The sequence below is a fragment of the Drosophila subpulchrella genome, chromosome 3L, assembly GCF_014743375.2.
Source record: "Drosophila subpulchrella strain 33 F10 #4 breed RU33 chromosome 3L, RU_Dsub_v1.1 Primary Assembly, whole genome shotgun sequence".
In the NCBI taxonomy this organism is placed as follows: Eukaryota; Metazoa; Arthropoda; class Insecta; order Diptera; family Drosophilidae; genus Drosophila; species Drosophila subpulchrella.
In genome coordinates this window covers 5,052,932-5,075,772 of record NC_050612.1, presented here as the reverse complement: position 1 = coordinate 5,075,772, position 22,841 = coordinate 5,052,932, and the positions used below count along the sequence as shown (strand labels likewise).

General features: G+C 40.8%; 2 protein-coding genes across 6 annotated transcripts in view; one reads left to right on the top strand and one right to left on the bottom strand.

Annotated features, from left to right (window-relative positions):
- LOC119552836 (receptor-type guanylate cyclase Gyc76C) overlaps positions 1-22,841 on the bottom strand; it is a 45,393-nt gene that overhangs the window by 2,646 nt on the left and 19,906 nt on the right. For 4 of the 5 annotated variants that reach the window (XM_037862694.1, XM_037862696.1, XM_037862693.1 and 1 more), the window contains 14 exons: positions 5,355-5,580; positions 4,512-4,709; positions 4,320-4,385; positions 3,413-3,625; positions 3,190-3,344; positions 2,911-3,133; positions 2,682-2,853; positions 2,453-2,613; positions 2,040-2,330; positions 1,652-1,984; positions 1,122-1,287; positions 750-1,056; positions 449-677; positions 65-229 (listed from right to left, as the gene is read on the bottom strand). In XM_037862694.1, coding sequence (XP_037718622.1) covers positions 65-229; positions 449-677; positions 750-1,056; positions 1,122-1,287; positions 1,652-1,984; positions 2,040-2,330; positions 2,453-2,613; positions 2,682-2,853; positions 2,911-3,133; positions 3,190-3,344; positions 3,413-3,625; positions 4,320-4,385; positions 4,512-4,709; positions 5,355-5,522 — 2,847 coding nt within the window. In that variant the 5' untranslated portion in view covers positions 5,523-5,580. Of the gene's footprint in view, positions 1-64; positions 230-448; positions 678-749; positions 1,057-1,121; positions 1,288-1,651; positions 1,985-2,039; positions 2,331-2,448; positions 2,614-2,681; positions 2,854-2,910; positions 3,134-3,189; positions 3,345-3,412; positions 3,626-4,319; positions 4,386-4,511; positions 4,710-5,354; positions 5,581-22,841 lie in introns of those variants that run through there. The other variant, XM_037862697.1, reaches the window with a different exon arrangement.
- LOC119552837 lies at positions 8,602-10,089 on the top strand. Its single transcript, XM_037862698.1, has one exon. It carries the CDS (start codon positions 9,100-9,102, stop codon positions 9,907-9,909), a length of 810 nt encoding a protein of 269 aa, XP_037718626.1. The 5' UTR covers positions 8,602-9,099; the 3' UTR covers positions 9,910-10,089.

Here is a 22,841-nt window from a genome sequence, read left to right as displayed (position 1 = left end):
AATTAGCAATCTTAGTTTAAAAGCATATTTTTGGTCTTCTGAATTGACCTAGTTCTTTACTTACCACCATGTACGCATCTCCAATTGTTTCTACTTTGTAAACATCATAGCCGCGTATGATGCGATCGAACACTGTGTAGAGATCATTCAAAAAGTTCACCACTTGCAGCGGTGTGCTCTCCGCCGACATTGCAGTAAAACCAACAATGTCACTAAAATATATGGTGACCTGGAAAGATTGAGCGGAGCTAAGTAAATTGAATTCAGAAATATTTTCTATAAATTAAAAAATATTTTTTAAGAAATGTACATTTGTTGTAATTGCTAGTTAAAGTTAGGAAGGTACTTCCTAAGAGGATAATACAAAATGAACTACAATAGTTATAAAAATGTATTTTGTTCGGCTGTTGCCTAATTCGGTCGGTAAGAGTTTTGTGGTTTGACTTACCAAATCATAGGATACCGGCTCAACGCCCTGCCCCATGGTCAATTTCTCGGCCACCGACTGCGGAAGCATGCGATGCAGCAGATCCTCCGTCTTTATCTTCTCCTCGCACAGGAGACGCGTGCGCTCGGTGACAATGTCCTCCAAATTGTTGGCATACTTCTCCATCATTTCCATCATTTGGTCCATGATGTTTTTGGTCTTACCACCGCGCATCTTTTTTAAGCGGTTGCTAAACAGAAATACGAATGGGAATCGTTAATTTTCTATTAAAGCTTAAACGTGAAAAATTAAAGGCCCCTACCGTATGACACTGAATTCGGGTCGCTCTTCGGGATCTTCGGCCCAGCAGTCTCTGATGCAGGCCAGTACGTAATCCGGGCAGGACTCGGCCTCTATTATGGACTCCACTTCCGGCCGAAACGGGTCCTCTCCCTGGAGCGGTAGCTTCTTGACGTAGTCCACGATTTCCTTTGGTTCAAAGTTTATTTGTCCGAATGGACCCTTACGACTAAATATCTCGTACATGATGATGGCGAAGGCGTAGACATCGCCCTTCTGGCTGCCGTGGATATGATTCCGGAGCAGCTCAGGAGCACGCCAAAGTTGATCTGCAAATCGAGAATGGTTGATTAACATTTGAAGACTTTAAGAGAAGAGTCTATTGAAATCTCACTTCGATAATGCTGATGCTCCCCGATGGACTCGTTCTCGGCACACTGGCGCAACTCGTGTAATCCGAAATCTGTCACCTGGAGCATCCAGCGCGAGGTGACCACACAATTCGAGGACTTAAGATTGCCATGATAGATCAGCTGAGAATTGTGTATGTAGATCATTCCCTGGAAATAAATAAATCATGGTGTAAGTGCAAGATATTAAAAAAATTAATTTTTTTATCCTTTTTATTTTCCAATGATGTTTAATATTTTCGATTTTGTAAACCGAAATAAACTGTTCTAGGATAATATTACAAACTGTGGTGGTTCGACTTTCAAACACATTTGTACTCGATAAGAAAATTGATGAAATCGATTGGTAACAAAAATGTTTTATGTTTTTCACAAGAACAGTACTCACTTCAAACGAAAACTTTTATACAAAAAATACATTTTGTAGGCTGTACTGACACAGAAGTTTTAAAGTTCCTCAAATAATATATCCTAGTTTCCTATTATGTATTTTCATTCTGATAATTCCACTTACTTTAATGAGGTCGTGAATGAGTGAGGCAATGAATAGATCATCCAGCTTGATGTCCTCGTTTTCGATGATGTCGTAAAGACTGCCTTTGGCACAGTAATCGGTGACTAGAAGGATGCGTGTTGGCTCCACGCTGGCGCCAATGAAGCTGTTGATGTTGTCGTGGCGCAGTTCGCGCAGCAATCGCATCTCCTTCATGATCTCCCTGGAAATGTCTCGCTTCCGGGGGAACTTCAACTCCTTGATGCGAACCACAGCGCCACGCAGGCGACCCGTGGAGGTTACAAACTGGTTGGTCCAGCGGGAACCATAGCTCTGGGCACTCATTAAACTGACCTGTGGATTGATTTAGTTATTCAGTTATGAAGGCCAATTTAAAATCTCCACTTACCTTGCTGGGCGAGGAGACAATTTCGTTGCCGGAATAACCCTTTATATCGTTGGGGTCGATCTTCCAGAGTAATCCCTCAATCTCCAGCTCAATTTTCCACTTTCGATATATGCTCATGGTGATCACACCAGAGCAGAAGAGAAGCACGCCCAACACCACGGCAGCCACAGTGGACGTGTAGTGGGTGTCATCCTTCTTACAGAGCTCGTTGGCAAATCCGCACATCGGTTCGTCGGCGGGCTTTTCACCGCCCGATGGCCAATCTATTGAGCCATTGATGAGCTTGTACTCCTGTTTTACACAAAACACAAACAGAGTTTGATGAGTTGAGATGAAAGTTTTTGGAGCACGCAAGATAAGCGGGAACCAATTGAAAGAAAGGCAAACTAAAAAAGAGAAGACGACTCACTCACTGGATGTTCTTCGCCTTGGTGAAAGTACGCTACAGGAACCATGTGGTAGTTGCAGGGCATGTTGTTGGAGTTATTCCACTTGTGGGGCTTGTAGGCCAGGACCGAAAAGTTACCTTCCGAGTCGCCATACTGATCGATCTTGATCTTGGATCCAGTGATGCCTTCGGGTAAAAATAAAAACACTATCAAAAATATTGTTCCATATGCAATCGTTCAATGTGTAACCCACTCATATAAGTACGGTTTTTGATTATGGTATCGATCACTCGAGTCCCGTTGCTGGCCACTTCAAAGATCACATCGTCAGTCAAAACTCGGGTCTCCTCTCGCAGCATTTTGTCCACAGCCCAGGCATACAGCTTAACCGAATCGTACAGGTAGGCGGCATAGATCGATATAAACTAGGGAGGGATTCATAAATTTTTCAAGCAAATGCCCATAGCTTTTAGTGTACTTACCTTGCTGAAGTTACTTTCAACAAACAGCGGTGGAATCAATAAGTTAAACGGAGGCTTCGAGCTGTACTTTTGCACTTGTTCGGTAAACTGTATGTAGTCCTTTGTGGGGGGCGTGGAAGCCACAACGAGCAAACTGCGGGCCATTTGATTAAAGTTTTCCGTGCTGTGGCAAGACGACATTAGAGCTATTTGTTCCACTTTGCGCAAGTACTTTTCTGCCTCCCTGAAGGTCAAATAAATTTCAAAAACCTTTTCAAGTGATCGCACGGAAAAAGTTACCTCTCGGAATAGACCATCATGTCGACAAAGATCACCATGTACTCGCCACGAGCAAACAGACCAGCGGTCTCCATAGAGCTCATAAAGTCCACAAGACTATTAGCCGCTCCCAGGAATACGTAGATCCGTGTGCCGTTCATCGTGCTTTGTACTAGCTGTTAAGGGAAATCATGAACAGATATTAATCAATTGATATTCCGCCAAACTTTAGGTAAAACCTTACCTGATACCAATACCCAGAGCGACAGCACTCCAGCATCTGCTCGCAACATTTGGCACGGTTATCGATAAACACCTGCTTGTGGTTTATGGTCATATTTCGTTTAAGAGCCTGATTCTTAAGCAGATCTGCCACCGGACCCCACACGTCCTCGTACAGAATGGAGAACTTGTTCCACGCATAATATCGCAGAAGGGCAAGCAGCGACTTAACGACCTGAAAAATACGAAATGTGCAGAGTGCCATGTGAGTTGTGCATCAAGAAACATGTAAAAGGATTTAGAGGAATGTGCGGAGCCCGCATACATATCATTGTCTTTTGATTTCAGCTACAGCATGGGGGAAAATATTAGGAACTCTAGTTAAAGCCCTGCCGTAAAAGTTAGTCGAAAAGTCCGATAAAGTGGATGCTATCATATGTGCTATCATATGTTCTGTTAAAGTCCGAGCCAAAATGATTTTAAGCTTTGTTTTAACTTTAAATATTTATTGAATATTAAATATCTTTATTAAGCTTTAAAGCTGTTATTTCTACTTTTATTAAATAAATAAATAATAAATAAAAAAATAATTTATCGAATAACTTTTAAGTATAAACTCATTGCTTAAAAAGGAAATAAAATGGCAATTGTATTTAGTTATTAGTTTCTACCTATCTAACATACGAATTGTAACTGAATTTTTCATCTTGTGTTTTTTCTAAACAGATCCTTTTCCTGACCGCAATGGTAAATTATAGAATTATCTTCGTATGCTCCTCTCTTTTTAATTTTTTCGTTTGCTGTCACCGGTTTGAGGATAATCCAGGGCTAAGTAGCTGTCCCCGTCGAGTCACAAAAGCCACAGCAGGAAGGTCGCCCAACCACGTCTCGGCCCACCCATCCACCTGTTGCCCACAGTGTTTACTCACCTGCGTGTCTGGCGGTTCCGTGCGGGCGAAAGTCGGTATGGCGGATGCACGGTACTCTGCGCATTTCTATCGAAAAGGGAAAAAGGGAAGAACCGCCGTGAAACAAGAAATTTAGTTGCATGAAAAATGCGATGCGTGAAATTGTCTGCTGCCAAGAGACGGCGTCATAAATCAGGCGCTCTAAATACATACATAGGAAATCATTGGAATGTTTCGACTCTGCGAGACGATGGCCTCCACATAGCACGGTCCTTCCGGTCCGAAAATGGTAGCGATGCCATCGCATATCATCTCGGTGATGGCTTTGGTGGCTAGTACCGTGTCCCCTTTGGTGTCATTCCAGCGCAGGTCCAGATACACATTTGGCAGCAGATTGGGATCTTTGTTGACCTGTGTCGGAAAGGAGTAATCAGAATTTTCAATTTCGAGATGCCATCCAGAGTCCTATCAGTCTTTTTTAGAAAACGAGCAAAGCCCTTGTGGACATGACCAACTATCAGATAAAGCTTAGCTTATCAAATAAAATCGTTTTTAAGAAATAATGATACATTCCAGGGACCGAAAATTCAAAGAATTCTGTTATTTTTGATCGACAAAATCATACACTTCGGATAAGTCTTCTAATAGTTATTTTTAGAGTTTTATTTAAACTGATCACTGTATCACTGATACAAAAGTTACGAGAAGACTTTTATTTATTGTTATTTTCAGACTTTTATACAAAAGTTGGAAAATAACAGTTACTTAATGACTTATAAATAAATGGCGATAAATAACGATTAAATAATGATTATTAAAGTAAAAGTTGTAAATGTTACGGTCCCTGATATATTCTAATTGAATTGAGAAAATTGAAACTGTTTAGAAACTGTTTGTACAATGTGTAGTGTACACTCTGTCCATGAACATGATTTGAGCCCAAATAATCCAGAATTTAATTACAATGTTCTGATTAATTCTACCCGCGTGCTTACCACTTGGCAGACCTGGTATTGACTGATTTATAGCTATGGCTAATTAGAAGCCAGTACTTACCTCATCCAGGGCCATAGTCAGGGCACCGGATATGGCCAGTCCCTGGCGCGTCTTGAGCTCGCCAGTGAGGGCCGTTAGGTAGCCGACTGTGAGGATGGTGCGATGATTGCTACAGTCGCGCACTGCCACCGACAGCAAGAGTAGTAGATTAAAGGGCCAACGCGTCATGGCCCCTTAGGCCGGGGCCGTTCAGCGCGACGCCTATGGGTCCCAACAGATTCTCACACTGCAATGGAGGAACAGAGATTACGGATCAGAGCAGGGCAGGAGCTGAGACCAAAACTAAGTGAGGATGCAATTGAAACTGCCAAGGACCCCTTTGCATAATAAAAATGCTTGTTTGACAAAGGCAAACACAAATAGAGAACGGCATTCTGAACGCATTTCAGACACTTGGCTTGATTCAGATGAAAGAGCTGCAAGGCAGAGAAGCAGGAAGCAGACCAACTGCCCAGTGCACAGAGAATAAAGCATAGGTTGTTTAAGGATTCCCAATAATATAATATTAAAATAGTAATAAAATAATAAAGTTGAATAGTTTTAATGACAATTGTTTTATTGACCGCTTGATATCAAATTTGTAACTATATTTAAACCAAATATGATAATAAAGTTAAAAGACTGTTTTCCTGTTTATCGATAAGCTGCAGCTGGGTGCGGAGTGAAAGGACGTTAGATGTGCCTCTGCAACAGGACGCCAAGCAAGTGCCCACGCAAGCAAATGTCAAATGTTGGAACGGCAAACTTCAATATTGTCGACTGCTCGGCAGCCAAAACGAGCGTAGGAATTTTTTAATTAGTCTTTTCAGTTCTTTGCCGAGAGTTAGGGGCAAATCACTGATAAGCAGCTTACTGGAGAGGCCTTTTTTATCCGGGCATTCCATCCATCCACCCACATGGACCCCGTACTGCTGTGTGCACAGCTTGTTATTATTAATTATGCATGCGTTGATTTTGTCATTATGCAATTTCGTTTGAGGCATTAAATATATATCGCTGGCTATTCGTTTCTGGCATTTGTTTGTTATTATCCCTGCCCACGCAAACACAACCCCCAATCCCCCAATCACGAGCTCCTGGCATTGTCCTGATTGTTTGCGCTGGAGTGAAAGCTTATTCCATGGGATTGGATTACGGACCTGTTCGGTCGGATGATGGCGTCGTTCATCCTTGTTTGTCTTTTTTTAACAGGCTCACGTGTAAGTTTAATTAAAAGAATAAGAGAAATGCGAAAGCCACTATTAAACGGAATGGAGAGGAAGAATTTGATTATAATTCTGCCATTTTACTCAGTCATATTTAAAGAAGCTGGCACTTAACCATCTGTAATAAACAGAATGGGGACCAATTAAAATATAACAATTAATATACGTTTTTAAAAATAGTAATCTGGTTATTATATCCGTTACTCGTAGAGTACCAACCCTATAAAGTTTATATTTTCTTGATCAGGATCACTAGACGAATTAATTTAGCAATGTCCATGTGTAATTTTTGCTTTACTTTTTATACCCGTTACTCGTAGAGTAAAAGGGTATACTAGATTCGTCGGAAAGTATGTAACAGGCAGAAGGAAGCGTTTCCGACCCCATAAAGTATATATATTCTTGATCAGGATCACTAGCCGAGTCGATCTAGCCATGTCCGTCTGTCCGTCTGTCCGTCTGTCCGGATGAACGCTGAGATCTCGGAAACTATGAGAGCTAGGCTATTGAGATTTGGCGAGCAGATTCCTGAGCTTCTTACGCAGCGCAAGTTTGTTTCAGTAGAGTGCCACGCCCACTCTAACGCCCACAAACCGCCCAAAACTGTGGCTCCTACAGTTTTGATGTTAGATAGAAAATTTTAACTGAAATGTATTAGTCTTGTCCATACCTATCGATTGACCCAAAAAAAATTTTTCTACGCCCACTCTAACGCCCACAAACCTCCCAAGAAAAAAAACTATGACGTCAGAGCCAGACAGTGCGAAATGTTTTTACGCGTGTATGTGTGTGTATGTAAATAGTTGCCGGCCGAACTTAGCGGCAAAGAGAAAAGCACTGCCGGCGCTCAGAGAGAGCAAAGTGCGCGGCTAACTTATTCTATTGAACAATGAATTTGTCACGCCTACCCTAACGCACACAACGCTTAAATCTGTCTTCCGCCGGTAGGTGGCGCATTTAAATCTCGCTTTGCTGCTTGCATATCTCCATTTCCCTTTGGTCGCTTAAGCTGAGTAACGGGTATCTGATAGTCGAGGTACTCGACTATAGCGTTCTCCCTTGTTTTTTGTCAAAACCTATCGGTAAATTGGTTAGCTGAATAACTTGTATACACATGTATATGTTATAGTCGAGCCACCTATCACATATACTGATACACTAAGCTTAATTTAAAACAATTAAATAACAATTATGAAAAAATCAATTTTAAGACTGTTTTTCTAGATGACAATGAGTTTTTTCATTAAACAATTAATACCTCACATGAATTCCAAGAATTCCATGATAACCTAAACAAGATATCCGAAGACTTCTGCTTTTTTGGCAATTCAGCATGGGCTGGCAATCTTTCGAGCACCCTAATCTATCAACAACAATCGACGAAAAGCTCACGCCGCCATAAATTAGCATTTCCGACACACTTCACATACCATATTTGTTTCTTGTAGGTGTTTATATTTCGCCTATGTATGTTGCAATTTAAAATTAGAACAACTTGGCCAGGCTGGCTAATTTTGCCCTCCACCGTTAAGTATTTGCTCACCGTTTTGACACAATGCGAAACGCGTTTCCTAGAACACGGAAATAATGGAATCTAAATACATTAGAGTGCGGCCAAAGGAAATCGCCTTTTCCCAGAATTCAGATTAGCAGATCTGTGAGTGGCATATAAACGAAGGCATATAAATATTTCTGGAACAAATTACCCATTTCAGCATAATTCTAGATTTTTTGAAGAACTTCAAGCTAAGTTCCACCATCGAATTTTTATTGATGAGTTGATAAGCTTATTGAATGACTTTTTAAATTTCTTAAAATGTAACAAAATTAAAATTATTAAGATAACATAATTTTAAAAATCATATGTTGAGGTCAAAAGATTATGGCTCCGATTTTAAAATGTTTTTAAGTTTCTCTTAACTAACTGTTAAATATTACCTAAATACCTTTTTATAACTTATAATTAAAGATTTCATTATATATTTTAAGCATCGGCGAAATGAAAATAGCAGTAGCTTTTCGAATTGCGTCAGATACGTAGTCTGTTAAATGATCAGATCCCCGTCGGTCTCAAATCCCACATCATGTTCGTTATTTGTCAGTTTTTGGTCTAGAAATTTTTTGTTTTTCCGATTCGAAAGTTTTCACCTTTTCCCGTCGAACACTCCTCCGGCAAAAGAAACTCAAAATTCAATGTTTGCTTGAAATCCAGAGCCCGTCCTTAGAGCGTACTGGAGTGGAGTGGCCGCCGTAGTAGCTGGTGCACCGAAAACCTGAGTTTCCGAGTCCGAGGATCTAGTGCTGCTGACGGGGGGGATCCCCAGATCCAACTCCACACCCACACGTTCGCCTTGAAGCCGAGGGATCGTCGCACTCGTGAACTATGTGACAGCGGCACTTCGGGGACAGCGCCAGGGCCGGGATTACCACTGGGCCTCCGGAGCAACAGGAGCCGGAATCGCAACCTGAGACTACGACGCCGCAGGGCACAGGATTCGAGGAGCACCAGCCGAACCCCGGGCGATAAGGGACCCGTCGCCATGGCCATTCACGAGCAGATCGACAACCTCAACATCTGGTGGTTTCCGCGCGACTTCTGCCAGTCGCGCTTCGGCGAGTTCCAGCAGAGCGGCACCAACTCCTGTACCCTCATTTCCCTGATCCTGGCCGACAAGGTGGCCAAGGCTGAGAGGTTCTACCACCGGGTGTCCGATCTGCCGATGCGGGGATGGGAGCTCTTCGGGAACGCCATGAACGACGGGAACAACGTGTACCACAACGTGATCACGGCCAACACGCCCCAGGCCAGGAACCTCAACCTCAACATTCCGGATGCGATCGCGGCCATTCGGTCGCAGCACAAGATGAACTTCCGGCTGGAGGAGTGGTTCTACACGCACATGGAGGCCGATCCCAGCAGTCCGATGTACAACCGGAACGTGGCCGTGCAGCTGTCGCGCATCTTCCAGATCACGCTGCAGGTGTTCCAGCAGGCCAGCGTGCGGGACAACATGCCCTCGCACCTTTTCGCCGCCATCATCGCGGACAGTCGAACGGTGATGGTAACCTTCGATTTCCGGGCCTCGATCGTCGCCCTCTTCGACTCGCACCAACACGGGCGGGATGCGGGCGCCGTCTTCGCCCAGTGCACGCTGCAGAACATGGACGACCTGCTATTCTGGTTCATCAGCATGCTGCACAACGTCTACTCCAGCCGGCCCTCGCTCTTCGAGATCTCCTTCCTCAGCTCGCAGCCCGGGGTGGCCAAGCGTATCCCGCCGGCCATCAAGAAGATCGCCGGGGATCTAAAGAAGCCGATCAAGATGAATATTCCCAGGCCCTCGCATTGATCTCCACGGCAATGTATAAAAAAAACGGCCAGTTTACATCCCACCAGCCTAGGCTCGAAGCAATGGACCATTCAAGACCTAAATCTCAAGTTCCTTATAGCCGAATTTATGTTTTTGGCCTTCAGAAATGAAATTCAAAATTTTCAGTTGTCCATCAACTAATAAATAACGAACACCACTTTTATGTTTGTCCTAGAATCGAGGATGTGTAGTACCGATAGATGGTAGATCATTAAGACATTATTATACACGTTACTCGTAGAGTAAAAGGATACGATAGATTCGTAGGAAAGTATGTAACAGGTAGTTGAAAGAGTTTCCATCCCTATAAAAGTTATATATTCTTGATCAAGATCCATAAAACGTATAACGTATACCTTATGAACGTATTCGTATAAACGCATAGACCTCGGAAACTATAAAAGCAACAAAGATGGGATTAAGAATGCAGATTCTAGAGATTCCGGCTCAGCGCAAGTTTCTTTCAGCAAACCACTTTAGCTGAGTAACGGGTTGCTGATAATCGGAGACAATTGATTATAGAGATCTCTTTTGCTTAATATTGAAGTTACACCCTGAGATCTTTCTTTCCATTGTAATTTATTTTCCAATTTCCTTTTATAATTAGTTTTCTTTCAAGTATCAAGAAAATACGGTTCTGCAAGTCACTTAATCAACATTCATTTTAATAGGCCCCGCATTTTCATTCTGAACTTATTTTTGAAATTCCAATACGCAGTTTCTATTTTAACCGCACTTTTGCGCAGCTGGTGAATGTACAATAATTAAACTTCTAATTTATGCCGAACTAAATAATGACACTAAACATTATTTAATTGTGAACACGCATTTACCTTTCCTTGTATGCGGATGTGTGCGTTTTTGTTGATATTTGTTTATTTATTATTTCTGTTACCTAATTACACTTGAGTAAACAATTAATTTAAAGACTCGAACATCTGCGTGGGGGATTTTTTCCTTGTTGTTGGCTATTTGTATTTGGCCTCCCTGCTAGCCGAAAATTGAGTGGCTTTAAACAACAACAGAGCAGCACAAGAGTTAAAGTTGAACTTTGTAACGGGAATTGAGTGTGTAGTGCGCGTGTGGCTCACTGTATTTTTCTCGACTTCTAATCAAAATGAGTTAAATAAACACATAACGTAACCTATTAAGAACTTAGTACGTGACAACAATTTAAATATTTATAAAGTAAACAGAGAGGCGCAGAGCGAGAAGCGGAGAGGGAGCGTCTAAAAATAGAATCACATATCAAGAAAATATGAGAAAACAAATCGAAACCGAGGCGCAAGACGTGATAAAACGTTTAACGTTAAATGGGAAAAGCACGCCCAGAGAAGTCAAAACAGAGAAATAGAGAAAATGAGAGAACTATAGAGAGAGAGAGAAAAAGAGCAATGCAACCGAGTTAAAATCAACAAACAACAGCTACAAGTTGTGTAATATACAAATATCGCGTACCCGCAACGTGGGCCGTCTTTCATATGATGCTCTCTCTCTTTCCGTTGCTCTCTGTCTTTCTCTCCCTCTCTTTCCTCTCCCTCTCTCTTTCTCGCGGCGCAACAAGTTGCAGTGGGCTGTTTGTATTTTTTGGGCGGGGAGCCGCCTTTATTGCACTTTTCAGACGAAGTTGTTTGCTGCTGCACGTGTGTATACACATACCTACTTACAAATTGTCTGGCCGTCTAAAAATAAAACCTGCATACTAAAAATAGAAACCAGACGCAAACACGACAATCCATTGGCCAGTGGATAAACCAATACGACATTACATACTTCAACAAACAAACATCACCAGGGGTTCCCCGGAGGGGGGATCAGTGATTTTCGAGAAATACGAAATCTGGGATCTGAGATCTGGGGGTTTCCCAGGGGGGAAATGAACAAAAACAAATTCCACGCACCGTCACTGTGCGTGCCTCAGTCGCCGACAATTGTCATCGACATCCACATCATTGACTCAGTGTGCCGGGTTTAAAGTACTACATCACACGCCGAAGCGCCACAACGCTACCAAACCAACCATATACCAACGACCCATTCTCAGTTTCACTTCCGATTCAATCTCCACGTCTCTTGTATTTATGTGTATTGTTTCTATTTCGAATTAAAATAGATTGGTTCAGAATTTATTAGGGAAGGTTTGGATATGAAAGAAAGAACAAGTTCCCAAAAGTGTTTTGGATATATGTACTATGTATCTAATGAATCCCAGGAATATAAAGTGTAGCTTGCTTTTCAGCGACCGTCAATGCACTTGTGCATGTTGTCCATAAAAAACATCTCTTATTGACTTTACCTCATATTTGAAATATGAGTTGAAATTAAGAACCCAAGCATTTCTCATCTTCACTTTCTGAAGTAAGTTCGCTTAAGTACTGTTTTGCGTGCGTTTTTATTTTTAAAGCATGAGCTATAAAATCATTTCCCCCTTATCCTAAGAAACCATATTACTCACATATCAAAGCCATTTTAATTGTTCGATTTTATTATATTATATTTAAGATTAAACAATCACAACCAGATTTATATTTAAAAGCAAGGCTTTCAACAATTTCGAATTCCCTTTCAGGATTCTATTTATTTTCAATTTGCGAGTATTTGTTATTCGTCTCGGTGACAATCAGTTCAAGGACATTCCCCCACATGCAGGGACGGCCCTTTTAAATCCTCTTGCTGCTATCAATCATCAACAAGTTAACCCCGCAAAAGGGCACACCAACAAAACCCTTGGCCCAGAAACTGTCACACAATGAAACATTATCTCACCACACACAACACCCACACGTGGCGGGTCTTGGGAAAAGGGTTCAAAGGCCCCTATAAATGGGCTTAGCAGGGCCTGTTCGTCCTTAACTGGCCCACCATTAGTTAGATTATTGGACCCAAATGTGCAATTTGATTTCATCGTCCTTTGAGGCGCTTTCGGCGAGAAAGAAAATGTGTGCGGATAATTTCTAATTAGAAGTGGGGGGAAAGGACTCCGATTCGGTAATGAGAAATGACGGAGAAGCCTTTAAAGTTTACGCTTCACCAAGTGAGTGAATATGGAATTGGGGCAGGACGGGACGGAACGAGGCCCTGTCAAACGGATATGACAAATGAATGGCCATCTTGGCCTGGTCATAGGTGCTCCATTGCCGCAAGGACACTCCGAGCAACCGGACGGAGGAGTGGCATATCACAGAGGACCGATGGGAAACCGACAGCTCATGTCAGGCGAGCTGATTGCTTGCCTGTGGCCAAGAATAAAGAGACAGGGATAGGGGAGGGTTATTGGATATTCTTACACAATAACCATGTTGTATTTTCCATAATGATATTCCAAATATAACTTGTGCATTAACCTAATATTGCTGGTCTCATTTGGATTTTGCTTGTTGGGACACAATGAAGTACCTTCAATGTAGGTAATCAAAATTAATATTTTGAGGTCCAACTGCTATATGACATTTACGGATGGGGAATAGTCCTATAAGTATCATCTTTATAATGCTAATAGTTACCCCGTTTCTACTAATAAGTTTTTTTATGATGTGTCCACATTTTAAGTGATTTTACTTACAAACTATCTAATATGAGTATCATCAAAACGTCTCTGCCGTTGTATCGCTTTCTGCAATCAAGCTACATCCCAAACGAACTGTTCGACTGTTTGTTCTTTCTTTCTTCTCTCTTTCCCCAACACTTTTCCACCTTTTTCTCCAGCCCCTTACGATCCGTGATTCGAATTGAAGCCAGGCATCAATAGCCAAATACAACCAGCAACAATTTGTTAAATGAAAGTGGAAAACAAATCTTCAACAATGACAATTTCATGGGAAGCAAACAGACCAAAATCCAAATGATGCAAAAACTTCAATTTGACCATTGAAGAAATTAAATTTGAAAGAACGCTGTAGTTGAGAGTTCAGACTACGAGCTACTCACTGACTTCATATACTTCAAATACGTTGTACAATTTTAGGTATCGGCCTAACATTTATCTATATGTAAAATATAATTTTTAAAATACGAATTCAGTTTCAAAGTTTCAAACTTATTTTATTTATATATATATATTTAAATTCAAGTTTTTGCATTTCTAAAATCAAGATTAAAAAAATATGTTTTACAGTGCTTTTTGTTATACTGCCTGCAATTCTATCACATCCTTCTGCTCTACCAGATATGCAGTAGGAGTATTATACCCTTTTTGATGTCATTGCCGAGATAATGGAAAAAAATATATGGTAATCGAAAAATTGAACTTTAAACAATAGTGTGATGGAAAAAACATAGTTGGCTCCCCCACAAAAAATTTCAACTTTAATTAAAAAACGGTTTAATCTGATTTTTTGAGTTTATTGACCGTAATGAACTAAGTGATTTGTATGCCTGTTTTGCGTTGGAATAAATTAAATCATTTTATTTTTCAGGAGTAGCGAGCAAATTTTTTTTGATTTTAAATTGGGTATACATATTTAAAAATCATGTCTGAGTGCTTACTCTTAAAAGCTTAACAACTACTAAATGTGCTTTATCTTTAAGTGAGGTTTATTCAGCCGTCCGCTTCTTCATGGTTGTGAGATTTAAAATCAAAATACATTTTAAAGAAAAAAGTCTTGTTTGTTTACATTTCAAGAAAATTTTATCTTAAAGCGAAATCAATTATATTATCAAATCAAATTCCAAATAAAATTGTTAACCAAAATTGAAGGTTATCCTTTGCTTTGAGGTAAAATGGGTTTCATTTGAAATCTTTACATAATTGCTAACGCTTTGAAGTGGAATTAGTCATCTGATTTCCACTCTCCATTGTTATGAGCACACAGACATTGCACTCATCAAAATGAATTCCTCAGTGGGAAAGTGTTTCCATTTAAGATCATTCTGGCTTCACTCAGAAATTGTTCGGGCTTGGTTGAGCAGCATGAGGACCAGAATGGTGGCAGCATTGTCAGCACATGTGTTACAAACTGAAATTTCACTTTCAAAGAGACCAAAAGCGATGCTGATGATGATGAGGCTGAGCTGTGGGCAAGGGGAGCTGTAGGAAGGCTCCATTGCATTCCATGGCCTTAGCCGTAGCTCCTACTCCAGCTCCAGCCCCTCGACAGCCCCTTGGCTCCTCCCATTGTTAGGCGCCGTTTTGCGGCCGTAAAAGGAGACAAACCCATGACGGCAGCTTTGGCATTTAACAAGCAAGGCACAGCCCAAACGAAGCCAGAAAGAGAAAGATACCAGTGCACTGCAAACAATTTAGTTAGGAAGCAAGCAAGATTTATAAGCTAATCGACATAGAAAGTCGTCATGAGTTCAGAGAATTATGCTGGTGAAGTAGGATGTTGTTTATCCTTTTAGTTCCTTTAACTTTTTGGCTTAAATCAGCGCTCTGTACGGAATACAGTGACATTTTGTCTTTCATTTTTGTGAGTAATTTGCACGGGACATCGCACATTCTGATCTACCCTGTAAGTGTACCGGCAGAGGCTGAGTAAAGCTATTTTCTATGCCCGCTTAATGAAACGCTGCCGACCGCTGGCTTAGATAGCCATATGGTATGTCGTACAATCCTAAATAGACCTCTAGAATTTACGTAAATAAGCCCAAAAGTCTAGTACAATTCAGAGCTTAAATCGATTAAATAGTAACTAGGTAAATACTTATTAAATTGGGAAACGTAAGCAAACTATTATAAACTTTTTTATAGTTGATCATTTTAAAATAATTGCTATGCGAGACAGTTTCCAATAAATTAAAGTTAAAATTTTCTTTAGCTCATTCTCCGTTTGAAAAGTACTAAGCGAATCTATACAAATTTTAAGTTATTCATACTGACAGCCCGTACAAGCTGCCCTCATAGGTAGCACTAAACTCTTAAATTTCTGAATATATTCTCTTTAATAAGATAAACTTAATTTCCCCAGTGTAGAGAGAGACGCACTATAAGGATGGGAAAGGGGCTACGTCCGACTGGTCCTAGCCATTTTTGGGGAGCGGGCTCAAGCTTCAACAGCGGGTCGTGTGAAAGTGAAGGGCTCGCAGTGACTTTTGAGGTCGTTGCCAAAATTGTAGCGCATCTGAACCCTACTGACAACAACCAGCCGCGAATCATTTATGAGCGGTGCGGTGGAGTTATGAGTGGAGGAGCAGCTCGCAATCTGTGCTGCAGGTCGGTATCGCCGTCTCTATCGCCGCTCGGACCCTCTCGCTTCCTCGCGGGTTGTCATGCAAAGCAGACTTGGGAGCTGCAGCGGTGTTGGTGCTGCCAAAAAACTGGATTTTCTAAAAATAGACCGTGGGGAAATACTTGAATACGCGCCACATGTGCAACGGCCGCCAAAAGGCACAAAACACAACAGCAAAAAGCACAACAACTCAAATCAAGCTGAGTTGCAGAAACGAGAGGCAAAGTCAGACGGCAACTCAAAGCACATCTCTTGTTAGGATCCGATCCCCATCCCCATCCATGTCCCTCCCAAAAAAGGGTTGAGTGCCAACAGGAAACAGAATTTCCGTTCCACCCAAAAATAGTCACAGAGGGAAAACCCATTCCGTTGTTCAGCTTGCAAATATAATGCCTGCTGCCGGCCATAAATTCTTGGGATTCTACAGAGTGTGCAATCAAAGTGAAGAAATTCAAATCGCTTGAGTTGCTCTAAAAGTACATGACTTATCCTAAAGTGATGTCGCCACATCAGCACTTTGATAACAAATATTCTGAATGTCTTAAAAGATTGTTATCTTTATCTACTGCGAGGGGTCATCTTTAAGATTGTTTTCCCCAACAATCAAAAAAATATCTACAGAACATATTTGTAAAATATATTATTCTCGGAGAACTCATTTACTGCTAACCAGTAAAATAGGCTGAAATTATTTCCATTTGCCCTGAAATATGAACTTAAGCCCCATTTAAAAATTATTTTTCTTTTCAAGTGCACCAACTTAATAAACACAGCCTGGCCGCAACTGTCCAGAGTCCCCAACTAATATTCTGGTTGAATTGGATCTCCTCGAGAGCTAATCAATGCAAGCAGAAAGTTCGCCTATCAAGATTATCCAGTTTCAACGCTTCTCTTCCTTTTTGCAGCACCGACTATTAGAAATGTTTTCTATTTCATCGATGATGCCTTCGCAGGCTCTCAAGAGTGTTTGCCAGCCAATGCGTCGCGACGAAGCCTCGGCGTCGCAGCCTCCCATCTGGATGAATGCACTCGAAAAAAAGATTATGATATACCATTAGATATGATCCCAATCTGAAGCATGCCAACCATTTTACAAAAAATATTCCATTAATTTTTGCTTTTCTAACTGCAAATCTTTATAAATAAACTGCTCTTGACAATGTAAAATTGTGTATAGGTCAGTATAGTTTTTAGCAATTTGAATTTTTTGAGCACAGGGCTCTTTTTAGGAGTGTGCTCGCGTCTTGCTCCGCAGCTGTCCTTGCCATCTTGGCCAGTTTGCGTTTGTTTGGGTGACAGGGTGGCTGCCTGGCTATCTGGCTGGCTGGATGGCTGGATGGACTGGCTCCGACTACTTGGGGCTGGGTTGGCTTGATGGGTTTAACAATTTAACAAGTTCCATGCAAGTTGCTGCTGCTGCTGCTGCTGCCTCTGTGTCTGCCATTGCACGCAAAGTGGTTTAACTGGTATTATTATTATTATTTTTATTAACTATAGTGGCCAGTTATATGGCTCATTCCATTCCAGCTCATTCTCTGCTCTCTGCTCCGGCCGAGCGTCAGCATTCCAAGTCCGCCGAACCCACCAAAACTAATTTCAAATCTTTGCCCCCCAAGCAATGTTCAACGCGGCGTATACGTAATAATTTCTCGAGTACTTGTGAGGAAACGGGTGTTCATTAATATTATTGTTCTCTTCTCAGCCATTAAGTCATTATGTAAAGCGACAGTTCTTGTCGAAGAAAGATATATGAAGTGCAGGACGGAGGGCGATAAGCGCCAAGGGTAAGTATGAACCGAGTAGTAAATTCCTCAAGTTGCAGCTGTCAAGATGGTTGAATGAATGTTGAGCCCAGCTGGGGCAGAAACTTTTAAAGGGTTTATGGGGGAGAAACGGCAAGGATTGAATTGGTGGATCTGAAGGAAAATGACAGCGAGTAAATTGAAAATGCATTGGATAAGAAGAAATGGTTTGTATGGTAGCAAGAATGCTTAAATAATTTTATTAATTGCTGGAAGTGGAATTCATTAGAAGGTTATTCTTCGCTAGTTCTCGTTAAACTTCATGACTTGAAGACTTTCAAATGCCATTACTTCACCGATTGGTTCCCTTACTTACAGCTTCTATAAACAGATATGTACCAAATCGACGCCTATAGAGACTATACATAAATCATTCAAACTTTATCCCAAAGAACAATCTCTAATCTCATTTAGCTGACCAGCAGCTACAAAGACTCGATCCATAACATCCATAACGCGTGCCGAATCACAAGCCTTGAAGAAGTGAAATAAAACTGGGACGATCGTCGCTGACTATACGATTCTCCATATTCTCCACTCTTACGCTTTCCCTCTCTTCATGGGGCCCTGAGCCGAACGCCAAGGCCATTTATAAATACCCCAAGCTAAAAATAACATTTGTTGTTGTACGCCTTGCCATACATTTGTTGTTCCTTTTTTTTTAGCAAACAGCAACAACAGCAACAGAAAAACAGCAGCGATTAATGGCAAAGCGGTATGCAAACAGCAAATGGCAACGCGACTTGTTCTGAACCCAAGTCGAGCCATAACGATATCCAATGCACAAAGCCAAAGATCCCCAAACGAGCCGCAGATTGGAACTTAAAAGTCAGTGCTGATACGGCTCGATGTTTTATTAATAAGTTTAGTGTATACACATGCCAAAGTATCGGCTGTGCGAGCGACTAAAAATGACTCGTAGCCCACATTTGATTGACTATATGTACAGGGCGACCAGGCACTCCAGTGCCGGCATTATCTCGACCCAGGTTTTCGCTTGGTTCGTTTTATTTTGGGGTGTTGGCTGATAACACTTCCTCCCCTTCCCTTCGCTCGATTGGAATATTTTTGCACATAAAATTATATTAATAGTACGCACAGCACAATATGCAATCATCGTCTCTTGAACGTCTTCAATTCCAATAAACATAATCATTATAATGCCAGGCAACCGGGTTTTCTTGCCTTTTCCTTTATATTTATTTTTTGGGCTCCTCCAAAATCGATTCAATACACCTTTATTCCACACACTCTGTCACCAACACACACGTGTGCCCATTAATAAACACGAAATTTATGGTTTTATGGTTTCCCGAATATAATAATCGAGCAACAGTTGAGGCCACTACGTATAAAAATCCCATTCGAACTGCAAATGAAAATATTTCGATAAATGTACAGCAAATTTGTTTTGCACAAAAAAAGTTAGGTGGGGAAAATTCACAAACAAAAACTAAAGGTGCAGAGTCAGTATGACATTTTGATTGTGTAGAAAAATGGGAGGTTATGGGAGAGTTTGTTTGCAACGGGATTTGTTTTGTGGGTATTTTCAATAATTTATCAGAGAAACTATTCACATATAATCTGGGAAAATCTGAAAAACAATTATCACCACCTTGCAGACGGGAAACCGCAATTAATGCATGCATTATCGCGGGAATTTCATAAGCTGCACTGGAAAACCTTTTCTGGTCCTTGAGAGTCGTTCCTAGACTTCGGGGAAATTTTTTCCAAACCATTTTTTTCCGATTTTATACTGCTGTCATGGTAATCACCACTTGACTTATAGGAAAAACGCAATTAAAATTTTCTAGCTTAAAATCCATAAGCTGTGGCGAGCCCCCTTTAAAGAACTTGAAAATTCAGCATTCGTAGGAAACCGACATCGACAGAAAATCCCAACTGAAAAGAGGAAATCGTTTAGGGGCAAACAGTTTTCGCCAAAAAATTGTGGTTCATAAACTGGAAAAAGGAGGCCAGAGGTAGAGGACTTAAGAAAATGGTTTATCCTCATTTGGCGCCATGCAATTCGTTTGGTTCCTAATTGATTGGAATTAAAATAATTGGTCGGCAGCCGGCGCCGGCAAAGTGCTAAATACCTACCCAAAACCCACCTCCCACCGGAGCACTCTATCAATTCGCTGTCGGCCGTTGTCTATTTATTTTGTTATTAAATAATAAGACACAAATTAATGCAATTTGTTTACTCAACCCGACTCAGCCGAACTCAAGGCAGGCGGTCTCTCAATTAACCCCCCAAGAAGAATTGCCAAGCAAAAATAAAATAAAAGAAGACTACTACGAAAAATACAATAAGCTGGGGCGAGAGAAGACAAAAACCTATTTCTATTTTCTGGTTAGTCATTGTCTGGCCACGCGACAACCGAAAAGTAGAAAGCGAAAACGCATTAATTAAGCAGTTAAGGTCTTCCAAGATGACTATCGGCCTATAAAAAAATCCCCGAGAAGAGCGGCCCATCTCGAAACGTGCCCAGCCCAACTGGCGGCACCTCTGTGACCAGGTCTTCATAGCCTCTCAATCCGCCGATGGCCATTGACTTCCAGGTCAGGCGATAACAATGCCAAAACTCCAAACCTCTAACAAAACCTCAAATTTGACACCACATGATAAATGGTTCTCTGGTTTTTCAGCTGCTAGTTTTTATCGATGCCTCCGGCTACCTGACCAAACTGGATGTGGTTGTCTTCAATTTGTTTTGCCTTCGCTTTTCTTTTCTGCCAGATTCAATTAATCGGCATTTACTTAAATTATCCGATGATGAAGGCCAATCAAATACTCTTTAAGTGTAATTGGATTTGTGGCGGCTTTTCTAACGGAGTTTGATTATATTTAAGTGGGCCTCTTTTGTCTCAGAAGAGATCTTGTTTGTTTTACCCACATTATGATGGTTTATTTTACGTTTAAACTAAACCTCCCCTTAAAAAGATTTATATCCAAAAAATGTAACAAATGCCGCTGGACTTAATATAGTTATAATATATGTACGTTTATTTAATATACATATACAATTTTGATGATTTCAGAAACTTAAATATATTTTAACTTTTTAATCTTTTAAATTATAAAAAGAATTTGCGAACAAAAAAAAATCAAAAATGTTAGGCCCACACAGAAGAAAGAGTGCCAGGCCTTAAAAACAATCAGACCTATGTGGGAGGAATCACATAGATGTATGGAGTAACTTTGCGATATGGGGCGAAATATTGTAATCATAAAATTAAATAAATAAATAAGCTCTTCTGTGAATAAAGAATCTACACATGACACAAGAAGAACTCCTTTGTGAATAATAAATAAATGACATGAGTATCCTAGCGGTTACTTTTAACTCTTATTTATTTAAAAATCTTTAATATTGCTTTTTTTAACTTTTATGAAATTTAAGCAGTTTTAAACCTTCGTCCCACCAGAACCCTCAGTTATCAAAAGGATCTTAAGAAAGTTTATTGTCGCCAATGCTAACTGAATCATCATTGCTTTGCCTCAGTAATTAAGGCCCTCGACCGAAGAACGATCGTTATCCCAGCCTACTCACAATTGACTTTTCTTGTGCTAATTTAATTGCGGCCCGACTCCAGTAGCCCATTGACTGATAGGCCCCATTGAACTTGTAACCCCCAAAGGCCCCTCGGCCACCAATCAAAGTCAGTTAAGTTAAGTTTTCTACGTTCTGCCGGAGCAGCCAAGTCGTCGCCTTCATTCCACTGATTGATGGACTCGGCGGCTCTTCTGGTTTCTTCACAAGCCCCCGAAAGGGGGTTACACATATTTTTAAGCTAATTACCCGGCGCCTCCGACTCCCAATCAAAGTGCTATCTCATATCGCCATTCCCGCAAACACTCAAGTAAATTATTGGAAGGAGCAAAGAATTACTTGTCATACACCCAAATACGTAGGTACAAACGAGTCGAAACACTTGATAAGAGCTCAAGATAACCAAATGATTTTGTCGACACACAAAAACAAATAATTGAGTGAGGGCGAAGCGAAATCGAGTTCAACAATACAATCACTTGAGAATGTCAGTTATAAGACCACTCCGGCCGCTCTATAGAGCCAAAAAAAAAAAAACGATCCATCGTCTTTGGATCGCATTTCAAGTGCTGCCATTGACGTTTAATTGCCGCTTAACAAATTCATTCTCCTAACGCTTTTGTTTTGTTTTCGGCTTGGCTCCGTGAATAATGACAGTTAAAGCTTGTATACATTTCAAGAGTCTTTGGTTCTTTTTTGGTTCTCGAACTAATCGGCGCATAGGTAGAGGAAAAAGTTGAATCGATTCGGTAGACGGTATAGAGAATGAATTTTGTTTGTTATTTCCAACGTTTTTTGTTGTTTAGACTTGAACGGCAGCCGGTTGTATGGAAATTGGGTGCCCTTGGCTGACTTCCGCATTACGATGAAAGTGAATAGATAACAGAGGAGGAACAAAAGGTATTGGCTGGAGTTCAGCTTCCTGTTCTAATACTGTGCTGCTATGTTTTGATTAAAATAGTTATAGAGAAGTGCACCATATTAAATTGGCAATACAAAAGGATTCGAATTATTCGAGTTTTAAGAAGAAAATGAAATGTTTAGCTTTGTAAAGTGATGGAAATAGTTTTTAATACCTCCCTTTCCGTTGCACAAATAGAACAAACCAACTAACTCTACAAATACCGGGCATAATAAATATTGATCATTATTTATTGCTATAAACATCTTAGCCGGTTCGTTTCCTGAAAAAAAAAATACACACCCAACTATAATTAGAAAACTGGCAAACGAGTTTAAATAAATCAAATAGTCTAGGACCATTAAACACAATTTAAATATTGACCAGATGTCAAAGCAAGCTGAAATTAATTAAACACTGTTCAAAGTTCCCGGCTATTTTTAGGCTGCTCAGATTTGACTGTTTGCATAGACTAATCTCAGAG